The sequence below is a fragment of the Diceros bicornis genome, chromosome 13, assembly GCF_020826845.1.
Source record: "Diceros bicornis minor isolate mBicDic1 chromosome 13, mDicBic1.mat.cur, whole genome shotgun sequence".
In the NCBI taxonomy this organism is placed as follows: Eukaryota; Metazoa; Chordata; class Mammalia; order Perissodactyla; family Rhinocerotidae; genus Diceros; species Diceros bicornis.
In genome coordinates, this window is record NC_080752.1 from 40,687,160 (window position 1) to 40,710,087 (window position 22,928).

The 22,928-nt window shown below is 43.8% G+C and overlaps 1 protein-coding gene across 3 annotated transcripts in view; it reads left to right on the forward strand.

Moving 5' to 3' along the window:
• The first annotated feature begins 8,204 nt into the window (after nt 1-8,204).
• Nucleotides 8,205-22,928, forward strand: part of NIPAL3 (NIPA like domain containing 3) — a 47,203-nt gene continuing 32,479 nt past the window's right edge. The window contains exons 1-2 of one of the 3 annotated variants that reach the window (XM_058553237.1): nt 8,205-8,268; nt 11,534-11,879. In XM_058553237.1, coding sequence (XP_058409220.1) covers nt 11,787-11,879 — 93 coding nt within the window. In that variant the 5' untranslated portion in view covers nt 8,205-8,268; nt 11,534-11,786. Of the gene's footprint in view, nt 8,294-11,533; nt 11,880-22,928 lie in introns of all 3 variants that reach the window. The other 2 variants (XM_058553238.1, XM_058553239.1) reach the window with 2 other exon arrangements.

A 22,928-nucleotide genomic window follows, 5' to 3' on the forward strand; every position in this document is an offset into this window, starting at 1 on the left:
ATGTTGATATATTTAGGACATCTATTGATTTCATTCACTTGTATTTACAGCTCCTTTCCCAGGTTTCGGAAGTTCTCAGCTATTATTTCTCCGCTCCTTTTTCCCTCTCTTCTCTCTCTGGACTACCTATAACCTTATGTTGCATTTCCTAATTGAGTTGGATATTTCTTGGAGAATTTCTTCATTTCTTTTTAGTCTTATTTCTCTCTCCTCTTCCATCTGGACCATTTCTGCATTCCTATCCTCAATATTGCTAATTCTTTCCTCCATATTGTCAGCTCTGTTCTTTAAAGATTTCATATTTTTCTTTATCTCCTCCATTGTGTTTTTCATCTCCAACATTGCTGATTGGTTTTTCTTTATAGTTTCAATCCCTTTTGTGAAGAAGTTCCTCATTTCATTGTATTATCTATCTGTGTTTTCTTGTAACTCATTGAACTTTTTTATGATAGCTATTTTGAATTCTCTGTCGTTTAGGTTATAAATTTCTGTGCCTCTGGGATTGATTTCTGGGTGCTTGTCATTTTCCTTCTGGCCTGGAGATTTAATATATTTTTGCATATCGCTTGAGGGCGTGGGCTTATTTTTCCTCATTCTGAAAATATCTTGTTGCAGCTTCCACTTGCCACCACTGGGTGGGGGTCAAGAGCTGTGTATTCTGAGCCTGCTGCAATCCAGGGGTGCTCTGGCTGACTGGCTGTGCTGGTGCTCCAGGCGGGGGGAGGGACTCTTTCTTTTGCCTGCCTGATCCCAGGGGCTTCTCGTGCTTCCCTCACTATCTGCTCTCTTGGGGTACTAGCTTGATGAAGGCTCCCCTGCAACAGTTCAGTCCCCTCCACATGGGAATTTCCCACAGGCTGTGTGAGAGCTTGGAGTGCTCTCACGGTTTTCCCATGGAGGGCCACCCCTCCCTCCTCTCTCTCCTGGTCCCAGGGTCACTGACGTTGCAGAAGGAGAGGAGTTCTCCTTACCTCCTTCCACTTCCTCCAGGGTTCCGGCAACTCCACCTTCAGATGCAAGCCTGCATGGGTCTCTCAGACGTCTTTTGTGTTGTGTGAATGTCCTCTGTTGGTATATGAATGTCCTTTTTGTTGTATCTTGGTGGGGAGAGTCTAAGGAGGAAAGCTCACTCCGCCATGATGCTGACATCACTCCTCTGGAGTGTTTAGACCTTTTACATTTAATGTAGTAATTGATACAGTTGGATCTAAGTCTATCATTTTCATACTTATTCCATCTGATCTTTGTTCCTTTTTTCCTGTATTCTTTTGGATTAAATGAATATTTCTTATGATTCCATTTTTTCTTCCTTGCTGATTTATTAGCTACACTTATTTTATTGTTAGTGGTTGCTTTAAGGTTTAGAGTTTACATCTTTAATTTATTACAAATATTATACCACTTCACATATAGTGTAAGAACTTTACAATAGTATACTTCCATTTCCGACTTTCCATCCTTTTTGTTATTTCTACACACATTTTAGTTCTACATGCAGCCATCCCTCAGTATCTACAGGGGATTGGTTCCAGGACCTTCCATGGGTAACAAAACCTATGGATGCTGAAGTCCCTTATATAAAATGGTGTAGTATTTGCATATAACCTATGCACATCTTCCCATATAATTTAAATCATCTCTAGATTACTTATAATACCTAATACAATGTAAATGCTATGTAAATAGTTATTATACTGTATTGTTAGGGAATAATGACAAGAAGAAAAAGTCTGTACACGTTCAGAACAGATGAAACCATCATAGGCCTGCTGATCCATACTTGGTTGAATCCACAAATATGAAAACTGCAGATATGGAGGGCCGACTGTATATTATGAATCTCATGTTATATTTTACTTAGTCAATTATTTTTTAAAGAGATTAAAAGAAGAAAAAATGGATTTTATATTTATTATTGTCAATGTTCTTCAATTCTTTGTGTAAATCCAAGCTTCTGTCTGGTATCATATTCCTTCTGTCTGCAAACTTATTTTAACATTTCTTGTAATGCAGGCTTCTGATAATACATTCTCCAGGTTTTTGTTTGTCTAAAATGATCTTTGTTTTTCTTTCATTTTTTGAAAGTTATTTTCACTGGGCATAGAATTCTGGGTTGACAGGTTCCCTCCTCCCTGCAACTTTAAAATATATTACTTCATTGTCCCCTGACTTGCATAGTTTCTGATGAGAAGTCTATTGTAATTCTTATCTTGATTCCTTTTAAAGTAATCTTTTTTTAATCCACCTACTTTTAGGCTTTTCTGTTTGTTACTTTTATTCAGCAATTTGATTTCAACGATGCCTTGGCATCATTTTCTTTATGTTTTTACTGTGTGAGATTCACTGAAATTCCTGAATCTGTAGGCTTATAGTTTTCATGAAATTTGGAAAAAATTCAGCCATTATTTTTTCAAGTATATATATTTTTGCCTTTTCCCCCCTTCTTTCCTGGAACTACAGTTATACACGTATAGATTACTTAATATTTTCCCACATGTCACTAAGATTCTGTTCTTGGTTTTTTGTTTTGTTTTGTCATTTTTCTCTCTGTGCTTCATTTAGATAGTCTGTAACTTATGTCTTCAAGTTCACTGATCTTCTATAGCGTCTAATCTGCTGTTAATCCCATCTATTGTATTTTTTATTTCAAATATTGCATTTCTCATCTCTAGAAATTACATTTGGTTCCTTTTTTAAAATATTTTCCCATTTCTATCTTCATCGTATTCATGTTTTCCTTTACATATTTGAGCATATTTGTAAGATTTATAATACTTGCTTTAAGGTTTTTTTCTACTAATTCTATGATCTCTGGGATTGTTCCTGTTGATTGATTTTTCTCTTGAATATTGATCATATTTTTCTGTATCTTTTCATGTCTGGTAATTTTGTATTGGACACTGGACATTGTGAATTTTACATTGTTGGATACCAGGTTTTGAAGTATTCCTATAGAGTGTTCCATTTTTTTCTGGCACAGTTTTCGGTAACTTATAGATTCATTTGATCCTTTCAAGTTTATAAGCTTTGTTATAGTGGATCCAGAGCAGCTTTTATTCTGGGAATAATTTATCCCCACTACTAAGACATGATGCTTCTGTGAACTCCATCCATTCTCCATCTAATACAGTGTCTCTCCATTCTGGGTTATGGGAACATGAAGTATTCCAAGTTCTGTGTAAGCCCCAGAAATTGTTCCGCCTGCTGCTTTCTAGTGGTTCTTTCCCCAGTCTTAGTTTCTTCTCATGAATGGGAAGATCACTACTTAGCCCAAGACTTGAGAAGAACTCTCTTCCTATTTCTAAACTTTTTCTGTGTATGTCCCATCTCTCTGGTGTTCTACTCTATAAATTCCAGCCTCTTTGGCATCCCTGAAATCTCATTTTTATCTGCCCAACTCAGAAAGCTAGGCTTTGTTTGGGTTCCCCCCTCCTCGAACTTGGCCTGAAAACTGGCCCCAGCACTAAGACGGGGCAATTGCAGGGCTCACCTTGTTTTTCTTCTCTTAGGGATTGCAGTACTAACTAAGCTGCCTGTTGTCCAATGTCTAAAAATAGTTGTTTCCTATATTTGTCTATTTTTTAGTTGTTAACAGCATGAGCATGATTTAATTTCCATAGCAGTTAATCTTTCATGGACAAACTTGAGTTTTATTATTTTTTTCTAAGGAACTTACACCATTTATAAATACTAATAAACGAAGGATTAAATAAATGATGTTATGCTCTACCAATACTTTTCTCCTTTAGTATTTGTTCCTCACTTTATTCTGTCACCTTCACAGTAGCAATTCTCAATCTTTTTTGGTTGACAATCTATAATAAAAATTTAATATTTAAAAGAATTATTGGCAACACACTCAAAGAAATTAAGAGATTCAAAACAGAAACAGATCAATAATGATCACAGCATAATCATTATTCCAGTATAAGAATGCCTTGCTGTGTCTAGAAAAGCAGCCACTATTCACTTACCACCCTTTGAGGCTGATTTGGTGTCTGAGTAAGAACTATCTACTTCCCTAGCTGCAGTAAAGCTGTTACTTTTTAAATGCATTAGTGTGCTAGAGTTATGCATGATTAGAAAAAAATTTAAGCTTCTTATTACAATGGTAATATGTTCATATTGTCAAATTTTTGGAAAATATAAGAAATTAAAAAGATTTTTTCAAACAATCTATAATCCTAACACCCAAAGACAACACTATTAATAATGCTTTTCAGCCTTGTTACTGCATACCTGTGAAGCCAGGATGAGAGCAGGTGTAACCCAGGTGTGAACGGAGCACTGCCCAGATATGCCTCCCTGGGGCACTTGCTGGTACAACTGTTCATGACGGGATGTCATGGGCCTGGAACCTAAGAAAGAGCAATGAAGATATACCACCTTCCTAATCAACAGCATATGTTTAAGCAATTCCCAGGTGAAACCACTTAACCTCCCAGGTGAGGGCCAGTGCAGTGATGAGTATGCAGTCCTGGGTTCAAGGTTACTCTCTGCCCCTTAGTAGTTCTGATTTAAACTTTTAAGCTCATTTCCTCCTTCATAGACTGAGAATGATAGTACCTTCCTCTCAAGGTATTTGTGAGGATTAAATATGATGAGCCACATGAAGCAGTTAATGCTGCCTCCTCTAGGCTTTTATTAACATCAGTTTTTAGTGTATGCACAGAGATAATGTATTAACAGCTTATAACTAAAGGTATCATTTATCGAGCCCTTACAGTCCTAAATGCCTTTTATAGAATACTTCATGCGAAACTTACAATAGCCCAGTGAGGCATTATCCCCAGTTTACAGATGAGAAAACTGAAGTTTAGAGGGAAGGATTAAGTGCCTAGTTCAAGGTCAAATCAGAAGTCTGACTTCCGCTCACTCTTAACCACTATAATAATCTCAAAGGCAGCACATACTAAACGTTAATAGGCTAAATTTTGACATTTAGCACCCCTGAGTGGTCAGGATTGGTTTTTGGCAATTAGGATATTGCATATAGCTTTCAAAATACAAAACAAATATTTGAGGCTATCTTGAATATTCACAGAATGCTGGTGTTCCCTGGAACTCAGTTTGGGAATTTCTGAGGCAGTTCACTGTGGGGTGGTTCTCACTGCTAGAAAGTTCCTGCCTGTATCAAAGCTGATTCTTTCTCTCTCTCTCTCTCTTTTCACTCATCCTAATTCTAACCCTTGGGATCAGCTCAGAATGAGTCTCATTCCTCTTCCACATTGGTGATTTTCAAAATGCAGGTCATAGCCTGTAGTATTTTGTGAAGTTTTGTTTTTTAAGTGCACGTGTGTGTGCTGGGTCACAATATGAAATGCGCTTCTTACCATGGGTCACCAACAAAAAGTTTGAAAGCCACTGTTCTATATGACTATTCTTCAAGTATTTGAAGGCAGTTGTCATGTCCCACCATCTAAAGATTAATCCTCTTCTCCACAAGGGACCTCTTCAGCTTCTGCAATCCCTCCTTGTAGCATGGGGATCCCTCCCCTCACTATACTGGGCATCACTCTCTGGCCCTGTCACCCGATTTGTCTGGGTCTCTACTCAAACCTTCTTAGGGATGACCTCCTTGACCACTCTCTCTTAAGAAGCACCATCCCATCTCTCTCCAGGCCCTGACCCTGCCCTGTTTTTCTCAGAACATTTTTCACCACCCAACATGGTATTTTATGTATACTTCTTTCTTTATGATCTTCTTCCCCACCCCCAATAGAATGCTTATCACTGAATCCCCAGTGTGTTTCCTGGCCCACAGTGCCAGAAAAATGGCGCTATGCTCAACAAACATTTGTGGAATGAAAGAATGAATATTAGAGGAAGACACATTTTAGCAATAATATATATAGATGTGCTCATAATACAACTCTTTCCTTCAGGAGCTACATTCTATTAAGATTTAACTCGATTACAACTATAGGCATGTTTTCATTCTGCCATCACTATGTTTAAAAAAAACCTTTACTATTTATGTTATAGTATCCCATATTTTATACATTTATATATGTATGTTACTGTGGAGGGTATATCAATATATACTAAGCCATGTATAGTGTTATTTTATGTGAAATTTTATGGGATTTGCATGAGTAGTTTTGACTCTGAGATTTTTATCGATTCAGTTATAATGTTATCTTGGCAGTATTTCACATTTTTCAAAGCACTCGCAGGTAAATAATCCATTTGATATTTCTCATAAGCTGAGGAAATGTGTCAGAGAGCTGGAAGAAACTTTAGCAGCCGGCTAGTGAACACTAGATTCCAATCTCACTCTTTTGTTTTACGGATGGGTAAACTGAGGCCCACAGCAAGGAAGATGTTTGCAGAGGGACACCCAAGTGGATCTGGGATTAGAACTCAGCCCTTTTGGTCCACCCACTGCCCGGCACCGCAGCCCCCAAATGTTTGTACACTCGCAGAGCCTGAGGCAGGGGAGTCAGATGCCCACGCCCCTCACAGGAGCTCCGTGGGGGAAGGCACCGTGGTTATCATCACCACTTTTCAGGTGGGGACTCTGAGGGCACACCTCCAGGGAGGGACACCTCCAACGGTGGCTTCTCCCGCCCTCAGGGCACCACCTAGTAGGCACCGGAATTCCGCAGGCACCTGGAAGGATGGGGGGCTCAGTGGGTGTCCTATGGGGTGTGCCACGTCCTCCTCCCCACGACCTGGGGGCCCCTCCTCCGACAGAGACTGCCTCCTACCTCGTCTGGTCCTCTGGGCTGAATCTGGCCTGCCCATTCAGCCTGTCGCTATGGCAACCACAGGCCTAACATTCTGGAGTCTGCCTCTGTCCGCCTCCTGAGTAACTCTAGCCAATGGTGTCCTCTGTTTCTTTAGCTTGAAAAGTGGTTGGTCAATCGCTAGAGGGGTTTCAAAAACCGCAGGGAAGCTGCCAGAATTTTAGGGTTCAGGTTAACTACTTCAGGACCAATGGAGAAACTTAATAGGGGCTTATCTAGGCAACCCCTCAAAAATCTTGTGATAGACCAAAAGCCTTAGCATTTTGCTCACCCAGAAATCCTACTTCAACGAATAAACCTAAAGAACTAACATTTATCCAAGCCCTGTTTATAATAGCAAAAGAAAAAAGAGTGATGTGAACAACCACCCAAGGGCAGCCATATGGTGTCCCATGAGCCCCTCTTTACACGCTTCAGAGCAGTGACAGTGATCTTGTCATTCCCCTGTTTAGGATCCTCCGACAGCTCCCATTTAAACTTAGGATGAAATCCAAACATCTTATTATAAACTGTCCATGGCCGGTCCCTCTGCTCGCAGCTCCTACCACCCACGCCCCAGAAAAATCTCGTACCAGCCACGCTGTCCTTTGGGCAGTTCCTACAATATGCCAACCTCGTTCTGCTCTCAGGTGGTCCCTCTGAGCTCTCTCTGCCTCAGGGTCTGAACCAAAACCGGCTCTTTCTCCTCATTCAAGTCTCTGCCCAAATGTCCTTTCTTCATCTGTAAAATGGGCAGGAGCTCAATGTTTCACTCAGGGGGTTGTTGTGAGGATCTGAAATGAAATGCGTGTAAGTGAAAAAGTGTAAGCTCCATGCACGTGTTAATGATTACAGTTGTATATTACAGAAACATTCTTGAGTGCTAGGCTCACTGGAGGACCTTAAGCACTGCTGAGCCGCGGACGTACTGGGAGGGTTGGTATATAGTGCAGCCAACAGGTGTTACGGGAAGGCAGACAATAAGAGATATATATGGCCCCGAGGCTTTTGCGGGAACCAGATCTTGAAGAATGTGAAGGATTTGAATACACGGTGAGAGCGTGCAGGAGCAAAGCCCGGGAGACGGCCCTAAGGATAGGAGGAAGGACACCTGGCAGGCTGCCCCCCCGTCGGACAGGTGGAGACAAGCAGTCACCTGAGCTCTCCAGCACAGCCGGAGAGGGGAAGCGCGGTTCGTTCCCACGCTCTTCCCGTGGCCGCTAGAGGGGACCCGCTCCAGGTGAGCGCAACGCTCCGGCCGGGCGCAGCCTCCGCAGGTCTCTCCCCCTTCGCTTCAAGCAAGCTTTGCGGCGCAGCCAACGCCCGGGGGCTGTCCCGCCCACCCCCCTCGCCGCAGCCACTGGCCTGCGCGAAGTGCCCGCCAGCTTCTGACTGGCAGGCGGCCTAACAAATTAAGTCGCAGCCTTTGAAAGCAAAACACTACAGCGTCCAGGCAGCTCTCAGTTCGGAAGGAATTAAGGAGGCTGTGCCTCCGGGTTGCGCGAAGAGTCCGAGTCATTTCTCGGGAATCTCTGATAAGGTGGGCCTTGGCGGAAACGCTGCCGGTGAGTAGTGATTAAGACGGAGGGAGGGGGGCCTTGAATTCAGCCTTCGTTTCGGGAAAAGCGAAAGCATTTGTAATCACCTAACGTGTCCTAGTAGAAATACTCTTCCTTCCTGCTGTCACCAGCCTTGTCGGTTTGGGTCTCGTCGCCTCAGAATGTTTTTCCCATTTTTGCCTCGAAGGTGAGAGGAGAGGGGGCGTAGGTTTGCCTTTATAAAGGTGATGCCAGGCTTTATCAAATCAGGAAGTGAAATGGAGTAACGTTGCCAGAATTATTCTTCTACACGATAAGAAGAATATTCTGGCGATAGCGGATGGTGGAGTCAGCAGGTGGATGCGGCGAGGCGTTCTTGACCTGTGCTGGCCGCTGGAAGTTGTAGTTTCCAGCCCAATGGGAGGAGACTGAAGAGTGTAAGCCTTAGTGAGCCAAAGCCCAGGAAAGGGAAAGCTCTTTGCACGTTACTGGCGCTCACCAGCCTTAGGAGGAATCGTCAGGTGGTGGGAAAGGGCCTGTTTTATTTTTTCAAATAAAGCCGAATTCTGATACGGATCCTACTCTTAGCAGCCATGAGCTATGGTTCTCTCATCTGTAAAACCTGCTCTGTGGGTTGGTGAAATAATTCATTGAGATAAGGGGTGGGGGGTGGAGTGGAAGCAAGCCCCTCGTGAATTGTTTTTGCGTCCTTGAGTCAGTAGATCCTGTGCCCACTGATGCCTGTGAGGGCCTCAGAATTAATGGGCGGCTGGCAACACAGAGTTGGCTACTTGCCTCTTGGGCATATGTTAGTCATGGAAAAGTGCTTTGAAGTCAGGAAAAGAGAGTCACTAGGCAAAAAATGTGTGCCTTGTAAGGGAGGACAGCTTGCAAAGAGTTCTTCCAAGGCCTTTAGTCCAAACTCCCACCCAGCTGAAGGAGAATCTTCTGTTTTTGATGTCTCAGAGGCCTGGGGGTTCCTGAGGCAGAGAGGAAAGCTGCTTTTTTAAAGCGAATTAAATGACAACCACCACCCAAAACAGAAACCCACCTGGACAAACCAGCTGGGGTCCAAAGAAGGTTAGGAGGCCTGGATTCCCATCACCCACTTGGCGTGTCTCCAAGGCCCACATGCTTTCTGTGACATCCTGTGGGTGGGGCTGAGTATATCTGTTATATCTCTGGCTTTGTGGTTGATTAGGCGTGAGTAAGCCTTTCCGTTCTTGACTGTGAAGTGGCCACAGTGCACCAGGTGCACTGCCTTTAGCCAGTCAGTAGGTACGTATGGAGGTCACTGTGCCAGGTTCTAAGCTAGATCTCCAGAGGGAGCAAGTGAACAGCGGATTCAGCAAACACTTGCCCAGTTTGTGCTCCACGCCCCCTTCAGCTCCAGGTTGAAAGCCCCCCAGGGAGCCCTAGGCCACTCTTCCTTTCTAAGGCTATTATGTTAAAAATGTTAAAACAGGGATACACAAATTTAACACAATGGTGCTTTTCACACACACATAAAAGTATAGTGAAGAATAATTATGTTTTTCACAAAGTTGCAGACAGATATTCATAGGGCTTTACAGGGAGCTCTGGTTATGGGATGTGAGTTATAAAGTTGTCTGATGAGTGTACCTCCTGTATGTATATATGGAATGTGTAACCTCATCTGGAGGCAGCAGCAATAATTTAATTTCGAGGCTCTTTGAAAAAGTGAGATCTGGACCAAATGGTCTTCATGGCTGCCCCGGTGCTTCACCCTGTGTCTGGTATCTCCTAGATGCCCGACACAGTGTTAGCCCTATTTGAAATATGACTGTGCTCTTCACACTGGGAACCAGAATACCTGGGCCTAGGGCTAGATAACAGAAGGAACTGGAAGCTACAGGAAAGGCAGGAGGCAGCCTTCTGAAGCCTCAAGGCATAGCAGAGACTGTGTCTGTTTGGCACATAGCAAGCCCTCAAGAAATATTTGTTGCCTTAATGCATGAGAGAAAGAAAGGAATATTCAGGGGCTGGCCCAGTGGTGTAGTGGTTAAAGTTTGCGTGCTCCGCTTTGGCGGCCCAAGGTTCACACGCTCCGATCCCAGGCACAGACCTGTGCACCGCTCATCAAGCCATGCTGTGGCGGTGTCCCGTATATAAAGTAGAGGAAGATGGGTGTGGATGTTAGCCCAGGGCCAATCTTCTTCAGCAAAAAGAGGAGGATTGGCAACAGATGTTAGGTCAGGGCTTATCTTCCTCACCAAAAAGAAAGGACTATCCATGGGTAAATTAAATAATTAAACTGGTAAGAATAAAATTAATACTAATAATAGCTGCCATTCATGTAGCACTCTTTCTGTGAGAATTGCATCAAATTCTCACAACAACCCTGTGAGAGGAATATGTGTGTTTTGCAGCAGAAGAAACTAGCTGGAAAGTTAAATGACTTGGCCAAGGTAAAAGAGGTAACACATGACAGATCAAAAAGAATGTAAAGTATTTTTATTTTAAAATAAACATAGATTTTGCAGTAAAATCCAAATTTGTATGATTTTTTTTTTTTAGATATAAGAAGACCTCCAAGTTAGCACTTGTGGTAGGGTGTTTTGGCTATGTCTCCCAGAACACTAGGGGAGTTCTTTCTTTTTTTTCTCGATTTGGTAGAAAAGTTTAACATGCACTGAAAATATCAGTCCAATGAAGTTAACGGGAATTACCATGATTGCTGGTTTTACTTGAGGTCACATTATTACCCCCACTTTACAGATGAGGCGACTGAGTCTCCCAGAGGTGAAGTGATCTGGTCACACAGGTTTTCCACCTCCCAGTCCAGTGTTCCCTCACCTGTGCTAGGCTGACCCTTGGTAGCAGCCCAGATCTTCCATCTTCCATGGAGATAACTTTTCTTCTCATTCTTTCTTTCCTACATTGGAACCCAGATGGTTCCCTTTTCGTGGCAGTGGGATTTTTTTATTTGGAGTCCTGGAGAAGTAGATATAGGCAGTATTCTACTTCTTATGTAGAGGATCCTATGGAAAAAGTCAGATTTAAATTAGGATATGATGGGAGGAAGGAAGCAGAGGGGGAGAGGAAAGGGAACTTTTAAGGGCCAGGGAAAAAGTTTTGAGATAGATGAGCCTTATCTTTATTAAGGGGCATGATATAAATTTTTCACTGGCTTCACTTCTCATGGCGATTGTGTTTTGTCCTAACAGTGTTGTCTTCTCGGGTAACAAAGCTGGGCTCAGCGTTTCATTGTACATGCATTTTTAATGTTCCTTCCCATCACCCTAGAGCCGCACCAGAATCAGGAAACACACCCTTGTCTGTCTGCTTGGGAGAGACAGAAGTTGGCACTTCTGAGTGAAGATGAGGAAAAGGCTGTAAACCAGCCAAAGGAGGCTTGAAGTACTCTCTGGGTGTGAGAAAGCGATGGCTGGTGGAAGGAGCTGAACACCCCAAGGAAAGATGGCTTCCAGCTTCAGTCCCGCTTAGCAGCAGCTCCAGCTCCCGAGGCAGGCCTGGCAGGATGTGCCATTAGACCATCATGGACGGAGCCCACGGTGCAGCCCTGCAGCTGCAGCAGCTCCTGCCCACAAGCAGTGCCGACTCTGCCAGCGAGGGCTCCTTCTCCTACAAGGCAAGAGCTTTTTTTGGTTTTGGGTAACACAGTACAGCATTGGCTAACAGACATGTCCGGGGTCCGCATGCCTATTGCTGGCAGAAACAGACAGGCAGGAGAATGTGTAATCAAAAGAAAAGAAACACTCATTAAAATACATAAAAATAGAGAGGTAGAGAAATATTTTACAAGGATTGCATTCCCACTTAGAAGATTTGATTTTTTAAAAATCACCTACTCCATAACTCAGAGACAACCTTTATTCATATTTCAGTATATGAAATATATATATATATATATATATATATCCTTCCTGATTTTTCCTGGTAGTACAAATTTGTGATCAGATTGTACATAAAGTTTTGAATCTTGGTTGTTTCACTTAACCTTGTTTGTGGAATATTTCCAGTGTCATTGAGTAGTGATTGAAAGCATGCTTGTTGAATGATTGCCCGATAATCTGTTGAGCTGCTGTTTTACAATTTTCTGGACAGATCCCCTACTGTTGGATGTTCAGATTGTCTGTAATCTGGGGTGACTGTAAACCCTGCTGCAGTGAACATCCCAGAGTGCATGCTGCTTTGCCATCTCTAAGATGGGTAGCCCTGGGAGAGGCAGTCTCTCCCCAGTCAGCGAGGTTACTAATGCCAGAGCATCAGGAGTACAGAAAATAAGAACATAAAGTTAATACAGTTGGCCCTCTGATGAATGGATACCAAATAGACAAATACAGAATCTAAGAAAACACAGGACACTCACCCTGATGAGATTTCTAATAAGTTTCCATGTTAATCACATTTAATTCTGTAACTGAATTATGGAAATATTTTTGTGCCAGAGCAAAGATAAATAGGTGTGATTCTACCAAAGAGCTTAAAAACTGAGGTGGGAGACAGGCATGTGAGCAAAGAGCTATGAGCTGGCTGAAGTACCAGTGGGATAAAGGGAAGAAGACCTGGGTTCCAATCCCCTCTCTGCTCCTTCCCAGCTAAGTGACGTTGGACACATGGCTGAGCCGGTCAGAACTTGTTAGGGGTAGAATGGTGATAGTAACACCTCCCTCCATCCCTCATCCCTCCGTGTATTGTGGATCAGTGAAAAGGCACCTAGCCCAGGGCTAGGCATGCGAGAGGTGCTTGACTCAGAACTGTCTCTGGTTACAAAGAGAAACAGATGCAGGTGCACAGAGCAGAGGAAGGTGTAGTTAATTCTGCCTGGGAGTGGGGAAGGGATTTTTAAGAGGAAGCTATCTCCTTCCTCCTTGATTTTGGTTACAAGGAATAAAAACCCATTTCAGAGAAGCTGAGGCAAAAGGGAAAATTATTATAAGGTTACAGGGTAGCTCATGGAAACCAGGAGCAGACAGGGCAATGGGACTTGGAAGGTGCTGGAACTCTTACCACCACCCTCAAAAGAGAGAAGATCTGATTGGCCCAGCTTGGGTCAGGTGTCTACATTGGTCCAATCGGTGGTGGCCAGGGGGGTGGGGTCACCCAGCAAACATGGTTTCTGGGGCTTCATCACTGTGGGGAGCTCTCAGAGAAAAGTGGTCCTGTGGGCCTAGCAGGCTGCCCCAAAGTCATCTCTAACCGTTAGGGAAAACATTGAGAGGCTCCAAGTCCAACTTGATCAGTGGGATGAAGTCAGGAGCAAGCAGTCTGCCTTGAGTTGCAGCCCTGCCCTCTGCCCCGCCCAGCAGAGTGGATTCTGGTTGTTGGGGGAGGGTGGTCTGTGAAAGAGAGAGGACAGATGGAGCTGCCATCCCAGCAGGCCCCTGACCCTGGAGGCTCTGCCTCAGCCTGGAGGAGATAGGCCTCAAGTTCTTCTGTTTAGCAAACAGGCATTTCAGCTGAGTACCTGCTCTATGGATGCCTGTGCTGGGCGGGGGGCGGGAGCTGTGTAGATAATTGCGATATCTCTTCCCTGAAGGAGCATACAGTCTAGGAGGGAGGTGGGGGAAGCCGTTTCCATAAGTATTTACCCTTCAAGACAGAATTTGCGGCAGAAATAGTGATACAGCAGAGTGTTAAGAACATGGCCTTTGGAATCAAAATAGAGATACAGCAGAGTGTTAAGAACATGGCCTTTGGAATCGAAGACCTGGCTTCAAACCCCAGCTCTGTCGCTTTGTGGCATTACAACTTGGGGAAAGCCTTGTTACTCCTCTGCAGGTCGGTTTTAAATCCATCCTCTGGGGTGGTCATTAGAATGACCTAAATGTGCAGCCTAGGGAACCGAAGCTGCCGGCACCTCCCCTGTGTTCTGCCTGAGGAAATCCTGCCCAGCCTTCCAGCTCCAGCTCAGGTGTCACCTTTTCCACGAAGCCTTTGTCAGTCTTCCTGGCAGGAAAATACAGTCCTTTATCTGCACTTTTATAGCCAATTCAAAATTACTACAGTAATCATTATCGTCATCATAGCAGCTAACCTTTGTTGAGTGTTTACTGTATGACGGGGACTGTGCCAATCCTCACAAAAGCCCCGTAAGATAAGTACCATTATAACCCCTTTTACATGTGAGGAAAATGGCACAAAGAGGTTAATTCACTTGCCCAAGGCCACACTGTCAATAGCTAGTAAAACTGGGATTCGAATCAAGTCTGTGCACTGCCAAGGCCGTTGGTTTTATCCTCCACTTCCTGCTGCCTGCTTGTGCCAGGCACTCTACGAGGCCCCTCTCTCCCTGACACTGGTTATTAAGTGTTGAGTGGCTGTCATGGAGGAGGTAATGCCTCACCTGCTGGAGAAGGGAAGCGTCAGGGAGCTGGCCTGCAGCCAGTTACAGGTGTAGCAGAGCCTAGTTGACCATTCTCCTGCATCCTTTGTATTTGAATGTGAGTAGCCCTTGGAGCCAGCCAGCACGCAGTTTATGCTTAACTGTTGGCAGTCTGAAGCCCAGGGATTGGGGGAGGTCGGTTTAAATAGCAAGTGATGAGGGGCTGGCCCGGTGGCACAAGCAGTTAAGTGCACGCACTCAGCTGCGGCGGCCCGGGGTTCGCTGGTTCGGATCCCGGGCGCGCACCCACACACTGCTTGGCAGGCCATGCTGTGGCGGCGTCCCATATAAAGTGGAGGAAGATGGGCATGGATTTTAGCCCAGGGCCAGTCTTCCTCAGCAAAAAGAGGAGGATTGGCAGATGTTAGCTCAAGGCTGATCTTCCTCAAAAAATAAATAAATAAATAAATAAATAGCAAGTGAGGATTGGTCTTGTTACCATGGTATTTCAATAGGGACAGATGTGAAGCAGACCTGGGAGCTGGAGATCTGAGTTGAGGTTTCACTTGGATCCCAGTATCCAAACAAGGGTTCCTGCCTCTGTGACCTTTGGCTGCTTTTCTGGGCACAGTTTATTTTCTTTCGGAGTTGTAGCTGGTAAAGGATCAATGTTGGATCAGAGAATATCAGAGCCAGAAGGATCCTGAGAGCAGTTGCTTATAATAATGATAATAATAAAAATGAAAACTGTAAAAATAATAGTAAAAGCTAGATTTGTTTTAGTATTTATTATGTGTCAGGTGATGTTTCAACATGTGCCTTATTTCATACAACACGACAATTCTATGAGGGTTTCCGATCAGCTCCGCTTTTCGGAGGGGAAGCTGAGGGTCAGAGAGTTAAGGTAGTTCCCCTGAAGTCACACAGCAGTAAGTGGCAGAGGCAGGACCCCAGCACACATCTGCTGGTCTTCAAGGTCCACACAGGGAAGGTGGGGCAGTGAGAGAACTGACTGATTTTGTGCCTCCTCCCCTCGATATTTGGGTCTGTTGAAGCCACAGCTTGAAGCAGCTGAGTCTGAAATCCTGTTTCCTGCACGTAGTTTTGCCCTCACCCCACCTCCCTCGCGAGTAACACATCCCATTCAGGGGCTGCACTGTGAGTACAGTGACCAGAAGTCCTGGTTTGTGCCTCATGTCCATGCATGTTAATCGAGTCCCCTTTCTTTCTCAAAATGGCCCGATTTGGACTATATATGTCCCAAATATAAGGTTCCTGATGCTTGGGAGGCCTCACTACTCCCTCACCTGTAGTATATTAGGGACCAAAGTGTGGGGAGACCTGTGTTCAGGTCTGGCCCTGCCACTTGCTCACTCTGCGACTTGGGCCAAGTCTTGGGCCTTCGCAGGTCCCTGAGACTCTCCAGCAGGGGCAGCCCCCGCTGAGGTGTTAGCCTCCAAACGCCTCCCTCCTCCCTGCTCTTCCAACTCAGCTGACCCTACCCAGTGAAGTGGAGAGACAGTTGGGAACCCGCTGAGGTGTTGCCTCGGAAGAATCCTCCCCATCTGACATTGCGGGTGAAGGAGCTCAAGAACCAACGATGCCGCAGGTGAAGACGCTGGCCTGAGGCCGCCTCAGGGCAGTTCTCACAACCGGCCCCTCAGTGGGAACACCGTTTGTTTCAGTCTGTACCTTTTCTTAAGGGACAGAATCACTGATTCTGAGGTTGAATCCCTGTTCTGCCTTAGCCGTCCACGTGTCCTTATGAGCACTAACGCTTTAAATAACTTCCGTGAGAACATGTAGGGTGGGTGGTCCAGAGGCGGAAGTTGCCCCGGCACCGCCTGTCACTTCCCCTCCTGCCCGCAGACCTGGCCACCCCCATTTTACAGTTTGCCAGCTCTGAGGTTTGGAGGAGGAACTCCACGTCAGGAGTCCTGCTGGTTGTCGCCCCAACTCTGCATCGTCCTTTGCCAGACGCTTGAGGGCGGCTAATAGGTGTGTGTTCAAACTGTGTAACCCCTGGGCTGGTGGGAACGTCTTTGTTTGACTTTAAATGCTCGTAAAATTGAGCCAATCACCACTTCACAGGGGTTTGGGGCGTAATCAGTGTTGATGAAGCCGTTTGAAACGGTTGGATGAAAGGGCGTTAGTTATATTGTGCTCTTACTAACCTGTCTGTCTGTAGCCAGTTATTATGCATGGAGATTAATATGCTTTTGGAAATGGCTCTTAAAAGAATCCTCAGCTGCCTGTGTCATTAGTGGGAATGTAGCACTTACAAGGTGGGGTTATTTTTTTCCTAATTTATTTTGCCACCTTTGAAGGACACCTCAGAGAAGTTAATGGGAGACAATGTGGAGGAGTAATTCCCATCAGGATACAGGAAGTCAGACCTCTAGCTTCAAATCCTCCGTCCTCACCTTGGGCAAGTTATTTCACTTCTCTCAGCCTTACTTTGTTCATCTATAAACTCCTTCCAACTTATGTGCTAAAAATAGGACTCATCATAATACCCACTTCTTAGGGCTATTTGTGGCCTAAAGGATACATAGAAAGGGCTTAGGGCCACGCCTGGTTTATATATAAATGCTCTGTAAATATCAGCCTTTATTATCATAGTCACCTTTTAATTGTGCTTTTTGGTTCTTAAATTGTGAGTTTTACAATTTTCATTTCTTGGTTTCACCCCTCACCACCCTCCTCCCTGAAATAGCATTGATTTGTCTGTATGGCCTAAGTGGCTTGTTTCCCTTCTTTGTCTCTTTCCTTCCACTTGGCGAGTTGTGAACAACACATTCTCAGGCAGCCTTGTGGATTTAGTCAGCATCTCATCAGAGGACAGCGTTGTCTCTCTGGGTAAAAATAGTATAGCAGCTACCAGTTACAGATTGAACCATAAGAAACTGCCACTTTTATAGGTCAAAGATGGTCACATATTGGCAGTCTCATATGTTTTACCTTAATGCTAAGTGCTTTCTCCAAATTATCTCAGGAAGTTCATACATCAGCCCTGAGGGAGGGGTGCTGTCATCCCAGCTAGCAGAGGAGTGTAGGGTTGGAAAACTTTTCCCTTCTTCCCTTCTAGGTTCTTTGACTGGTCTAATAATTAAATTGACGTAAGATAAATTAACAGGAGAAAAACAAATTTAATTTCATGTATATGGAGCCCCATTAAAAAAACATACGAGGGGCTGGCCCCGTGGTGTAGTGGTTAAGTTTGGTGCACTCTGCTTCAGCAGCCCAGGTTTGTGGGTTTGGATCCTGGGTGAGGACCTACACCTCTCATCAGCGATGCTAAGGCGGCAACCCACATACAAAATAGAGGAAGGTTGGCACAGATGTTAGCTCAGGGCAAATCTTCTCACCAAAAAAAAAAAAGAGAGACTCTCAGGCAGTCGGGCATTTGAGGCTTGTATACCATCCTGAGCTAAGGAGAAGAGAGTAGGGGTCTGGGGCTTCAAAGAGGAGAAAGATAATTCACAGGAAGATGAGAAGAGCAAATGTTTGGTAAACAGATGTTTGCCCTGCCATGCAGATAAGTCTTTCTGATATAAAAAGTTATATTGTCTCTTCCTGGTACAGGCCACCTATCCAAATTCTTTTAGACAGTTAAGGGAGAGGCAAGAAGCTTTTCCTGAGTCTGCTGAGTCTTAATTGCCCCCCGATCAAAACAATCCACTTGCCCTTTTGGGCTGGTGAATGCTGCTCCCACTCAGGAGAAGGAATGTAGGTTTAGCAAGGCACATCTCAGCCAGGCCGCCTGCCCTTGAACCTGCAGCTGTGTGACCCCCGTGTGTCCTCTGAACAGCCCTTGCTCGGGTCTTGGGTCTCTGCACAGCTCCTGGAGCCTGTTTCCAGCTCTCCTTTGTCTCCTGTAAAGATGATAAAGCAGCTTTCAGGTGCTGTTGGAGCCAGAATCCTTTTGTCTCCTACCTGCAGTTCCTGTAGAATGGCTGCCAGTTAACCCTTTTTAACAACTCCTCCTCCTCATTAGCACAGGTAGATGAGTCACTGGGCAGAGCACCTGCCTGGCCTGTGCCCTCTGAAGAAACACCGTGTTTCCTCACCCATTCTTTCAGACATCTAAAACGTAAAACTTTTCTTACAAGTTTAAATATTTGCAAAGTATGTAATTCCTGGTACATTTAAATACTGGTGTTTTTTTTAAAAAACTTACACACACTTAACTGAAGCCCCCGGAATATAAAGACCACTTGATGCCTACCATCGGCCTTCTGAGAAAGCTCTTCTTTTTTTTTTTCTCCTGGAATTTGTATTTCCTTCTCCTTTTGCCCACAGAATTTTATCCCAAAATTGTATCTATCTTTTAACACTTAAAAATGTTACAGACACCTGTCATACTTCTCTACAAGAAAGGCTGTAGAGTATGTAATCAAATTTCATTTTAAAAAATTTCCTTTGACATAAATCTCATAAGTATTGATTCAATCTAGAAGTTTCTTTTATGGATACAATTGAATTAAAGCAGTTGATTAATGCACTATAAATTTTGACAAAAATTTTAAGGAAAAAATAACATTGTATTAGAAATGAGTATGTGAATGAGAAGAATGGGGCTTTTCTTTTCAATATTCAAGACATATATTACTGGTTGCTAGAATGAGATAGAGTTTAGCATCAGTTCTGTTACAAGTTTTGGTTTTTATGGCTAGACATACTGAGAACCTCATTCATGTAAGAACTTGGAATAGAAGGAGTGTTGTTATAACAATATTACTAAATTCTTTCCACTCCTTCCAAGTTTTGTGCTAAAAAATCACATAGTGATAAGCTATTTTTATTGACCTATCAGCTAACAGTATGATTAGGGCCTCCTTCATTTTTGTTCAAAGCAAAGTACTAGACACACTTAATTTACAACAGGATTTGTTTTGTTTTCACAATTTCTGTGAAGTTTACCAAAAAGGCATTATCATCAATCATACTGGTGACTTTTTTCTCTTAGAGACACATTGGCTTAACGTGATATATCCAGAAAGGGTTGGGGAAATTGAAATAGTTCATTTTACTATACCTTTGCCTATATTGTATTGCAATACATATATTTAAAATTATAGCATATAATGCAAATATTTACTACAAATATTTGTGCCTATATTATAACTTATAAATTTAATTGTAATGCTTTGTCATGTGCTTGAGTATAGATATAACCTAGTCTAGTATAGTATACATGCTTGAGCTGCCGATATAACCTAACCAACAAAGCTAGTCCTTAATGTCCAACCATCAGTCAAATCAGACTCTGATTTCAGAATATCCCAAAAAGGGCCAAAGTGTCCCCTTTTGATGTCATGCCTTAACAGGAATATGTATGAGAGAGGGAAAGAAAGCAATTCTTTGAATGGGTATTTGTCACCAGAGAAACCTCCTGGGAAACAAAATTTCAGAATTCCCTGTGGTTTCCTGGTGGTTTTACAACTTGGGGCAATGTGCCAGAGTAAGAGTCTACAGGAGTGAAGGACAAGCCTTTCTTTGATGAAGTGGGAGAAAGCTATTGTGAAAGGTGAGACAGGGGAGCCATAGGGAGCTCGGAACAGCGTGGAAGGAAATGAGGATATGGTGGGCGAATCCCTTAAAACTGCCAGTGTCCGCAAACCCTTTGTAGAAGAAAGACTCTGCGGCCCCCAATCTGAAGAGTGTGGCCTTCTAGACCTTGCCACCTGGTTTCTGGTTTGGAAACGTAGTCCTAATCACGTCACTCAGAGCCTCCCTATTATCTCCAATCTCAAGACCAAACCCTTTGAGACAGAGAAGCCCTCTCCAATCTGGCCAGCCTGCCTTTTAAGCCTGCTTCCTGGACGCTCTGGTTTCCCCCCATCTTCCCTGGATGCCTGCCTCAGCCACACAGAAGCCCTCACCTCATGTCTCTCACAAGCTGTCACACACACACACACGTCCCCCTCTTATCTCTCAGTGCCTTGAGCCCTTTTCCCCTGGGTCTTATCCTTCCACGTCACCTTTCCATTCCTCAAAGGCACCTTGCTCATTCCCGCCTCGGGAGCTTCCCATGCGCTGTGGAATGGCTTTCTCCACCCACCCCCACACTCTAGGTCTGCAACCATTCCTCAAGACGTCTCCCCACACACTAGATCAGGGCCCTGTGCTTCTCCTCCGTAGCTCTGACTGCAGTGTGATTAAATAGTCAGTTGTTTAATATACACTACATGAGGACAGGGACAGGGCGTGGCGTGTTTACAGTCTGCATGGCTCGCATGAGGCACTGAATGAATGAATAAATATCTGGAATGCCATTCCTCCCTCCTCTGTATTTCCAGTGCTCTTGTACCCCTCTCTAATATATTGTAATATTTTAAGTGTCTGTATTCTGCACTAGCCCGAGAGCCATTGGGTCCAGAACCAATTCCCCAGTCCCTGATAATAGCTCCTATTTATTGAATACCTATCCTGTGTCAGGCACTATTCTAGAGCTTTATATATTACATAGTTTGACATAATAGTTAAAAGCATGGGCTCTAGTATCAGACTACCTGGGTTCTGATACAATCCTGCTTCAGCCACTTACCATCTACCTCTCACCCTCTGTGCCTCAGTTTCCTCACTGTAAAGTTTGGTAATAATAGTACCTACCGTATAGGGTTATTATGAAGGTTAAATGAGTTAATATATATGAAGCACTTAGAATAGTACTTGGCACGTAGTAAGTGCTCAGTAAATGTTGTTGTTTGTCATTATCATTGTCATCATCATTTCTAGTCCTTACAACAAGTCTGCTCTATCAGTTTCCAAAGGCTGAGCTCTCTCTGGTAGACCTGACTGCCTCCCACTAGCACATGCCTGGCACATAGAAGGTTCTCATGATGTCCTGTTATTGGCTGGTGGATGTTTCTAACTATGACAGCTAATATTTATTGAAAGCTCTGAGAAGTCCTGTAGTAGAGAAATCTGTTTCTCTGAACCCGCTGGCTTGTGCCAGGAACTGTGCTTTATCATTTCTGTGGGATTATCTCGTTTCATTCTTGCAGCCACCCTGGGGGTAAGTACTCTTAGTAACTATTTTATTGTTGAGGAAACAGATGCTCAGAGATATGACAAAGTCAGGCTGTCATGAGTGATGGAGGCTGGATTTAAGCTGAGGTCTACCTGACTCCAGAGCCTGGCCTCTGAATAACCACCCTCCCACCCACTTATTATTCTGGAGCAGTTCCTTAGGGGCATAGTGTCCTCCCAAAGTTTCCAAGAAATCCTGTCCCTTGCAGGTTGCCTTCTGCAGACCTCTTCAGTCCACAAATGTTGGTTGAGTGTGTTGGGTATGCTCACCCTCGGGCTGGGTGTCATGTGGAGGTTGGAAGAGGCGGCCAGGCATATTAAAAGAACTCAGATAATCACTAAGAAATTAACTCAAAAATATATAGTAAAAGAAGTGATAAGGGAATTAAAATGGTACAGTAGAAAATATATCTAACACAAAACAAGGCAGTGATGGAGGAACTGAGGAACACAAAGGGACATAAGACATATAGAAAACAAATAGCAAAATGGCAGAAAGCCTTCCTTATTGGTAATTCTATTAAATATAAATGAATTAAACTCCCCAATTAAAAGGGAGAAATTGGCAGAATAGATTTTTTTAATAATTTTATTTACTTATTTATTTTCCCCCAAAGCCCCAGTAGATAGTTGTATGTCATAGCTACACATCCTTCTAGTTGCTGTATGTGGGACGCGGCCTCAGCATGGCTGGAGAAGCAGTGCGTCGGTGCACGCCCGGGATCTGAACGCAGCGGAGCGCGTGCACTTAACTGCTAAGCCACGGGGCCGGCCCAGCAGAATAGATTTTTAAAAACATGATCTAAGTATATGCTATTTACAAGAGACTCGGTTTAGATTCAAAGACAAAAATAGATTGAAAGTAAAAAGATGTTCCATGCAAACAGTAACTAAAAGAGAGCTGGAGTGGCTATACTAACATCAGACAAAATGGACTTTAAGACAAAAATTGTTATGAGAGACAAAGAAGGACATTATATAATGACAAAAGAGTCAATCCATCAAGAAGATATAACAATTGTAAAATATATGCACCTGTAACTGAAATGAACAGCTTTATGAGGCAAAGATAAGTTTTAAAGAAAAGTGAGGCTTTGTTAAAAGGTTTGCAAACTGGGAAAGTACACCTCAATCTGCAAGTTGATAGGTGAGCCCCCCTTGGTCTTTGGGTGGCTGGTGTTTAAAGGCAAAAAGTGCAGAGTTTGCAAGGCTAAGGCTGAGTCCAGTTCTGATTGATTGCGCTTCCCAGCTACCATGTATCTTGTTCCCTGGGGCTTTCTAAATAGCCTAACTGTAGGAAAAGACTACTGCATTGTT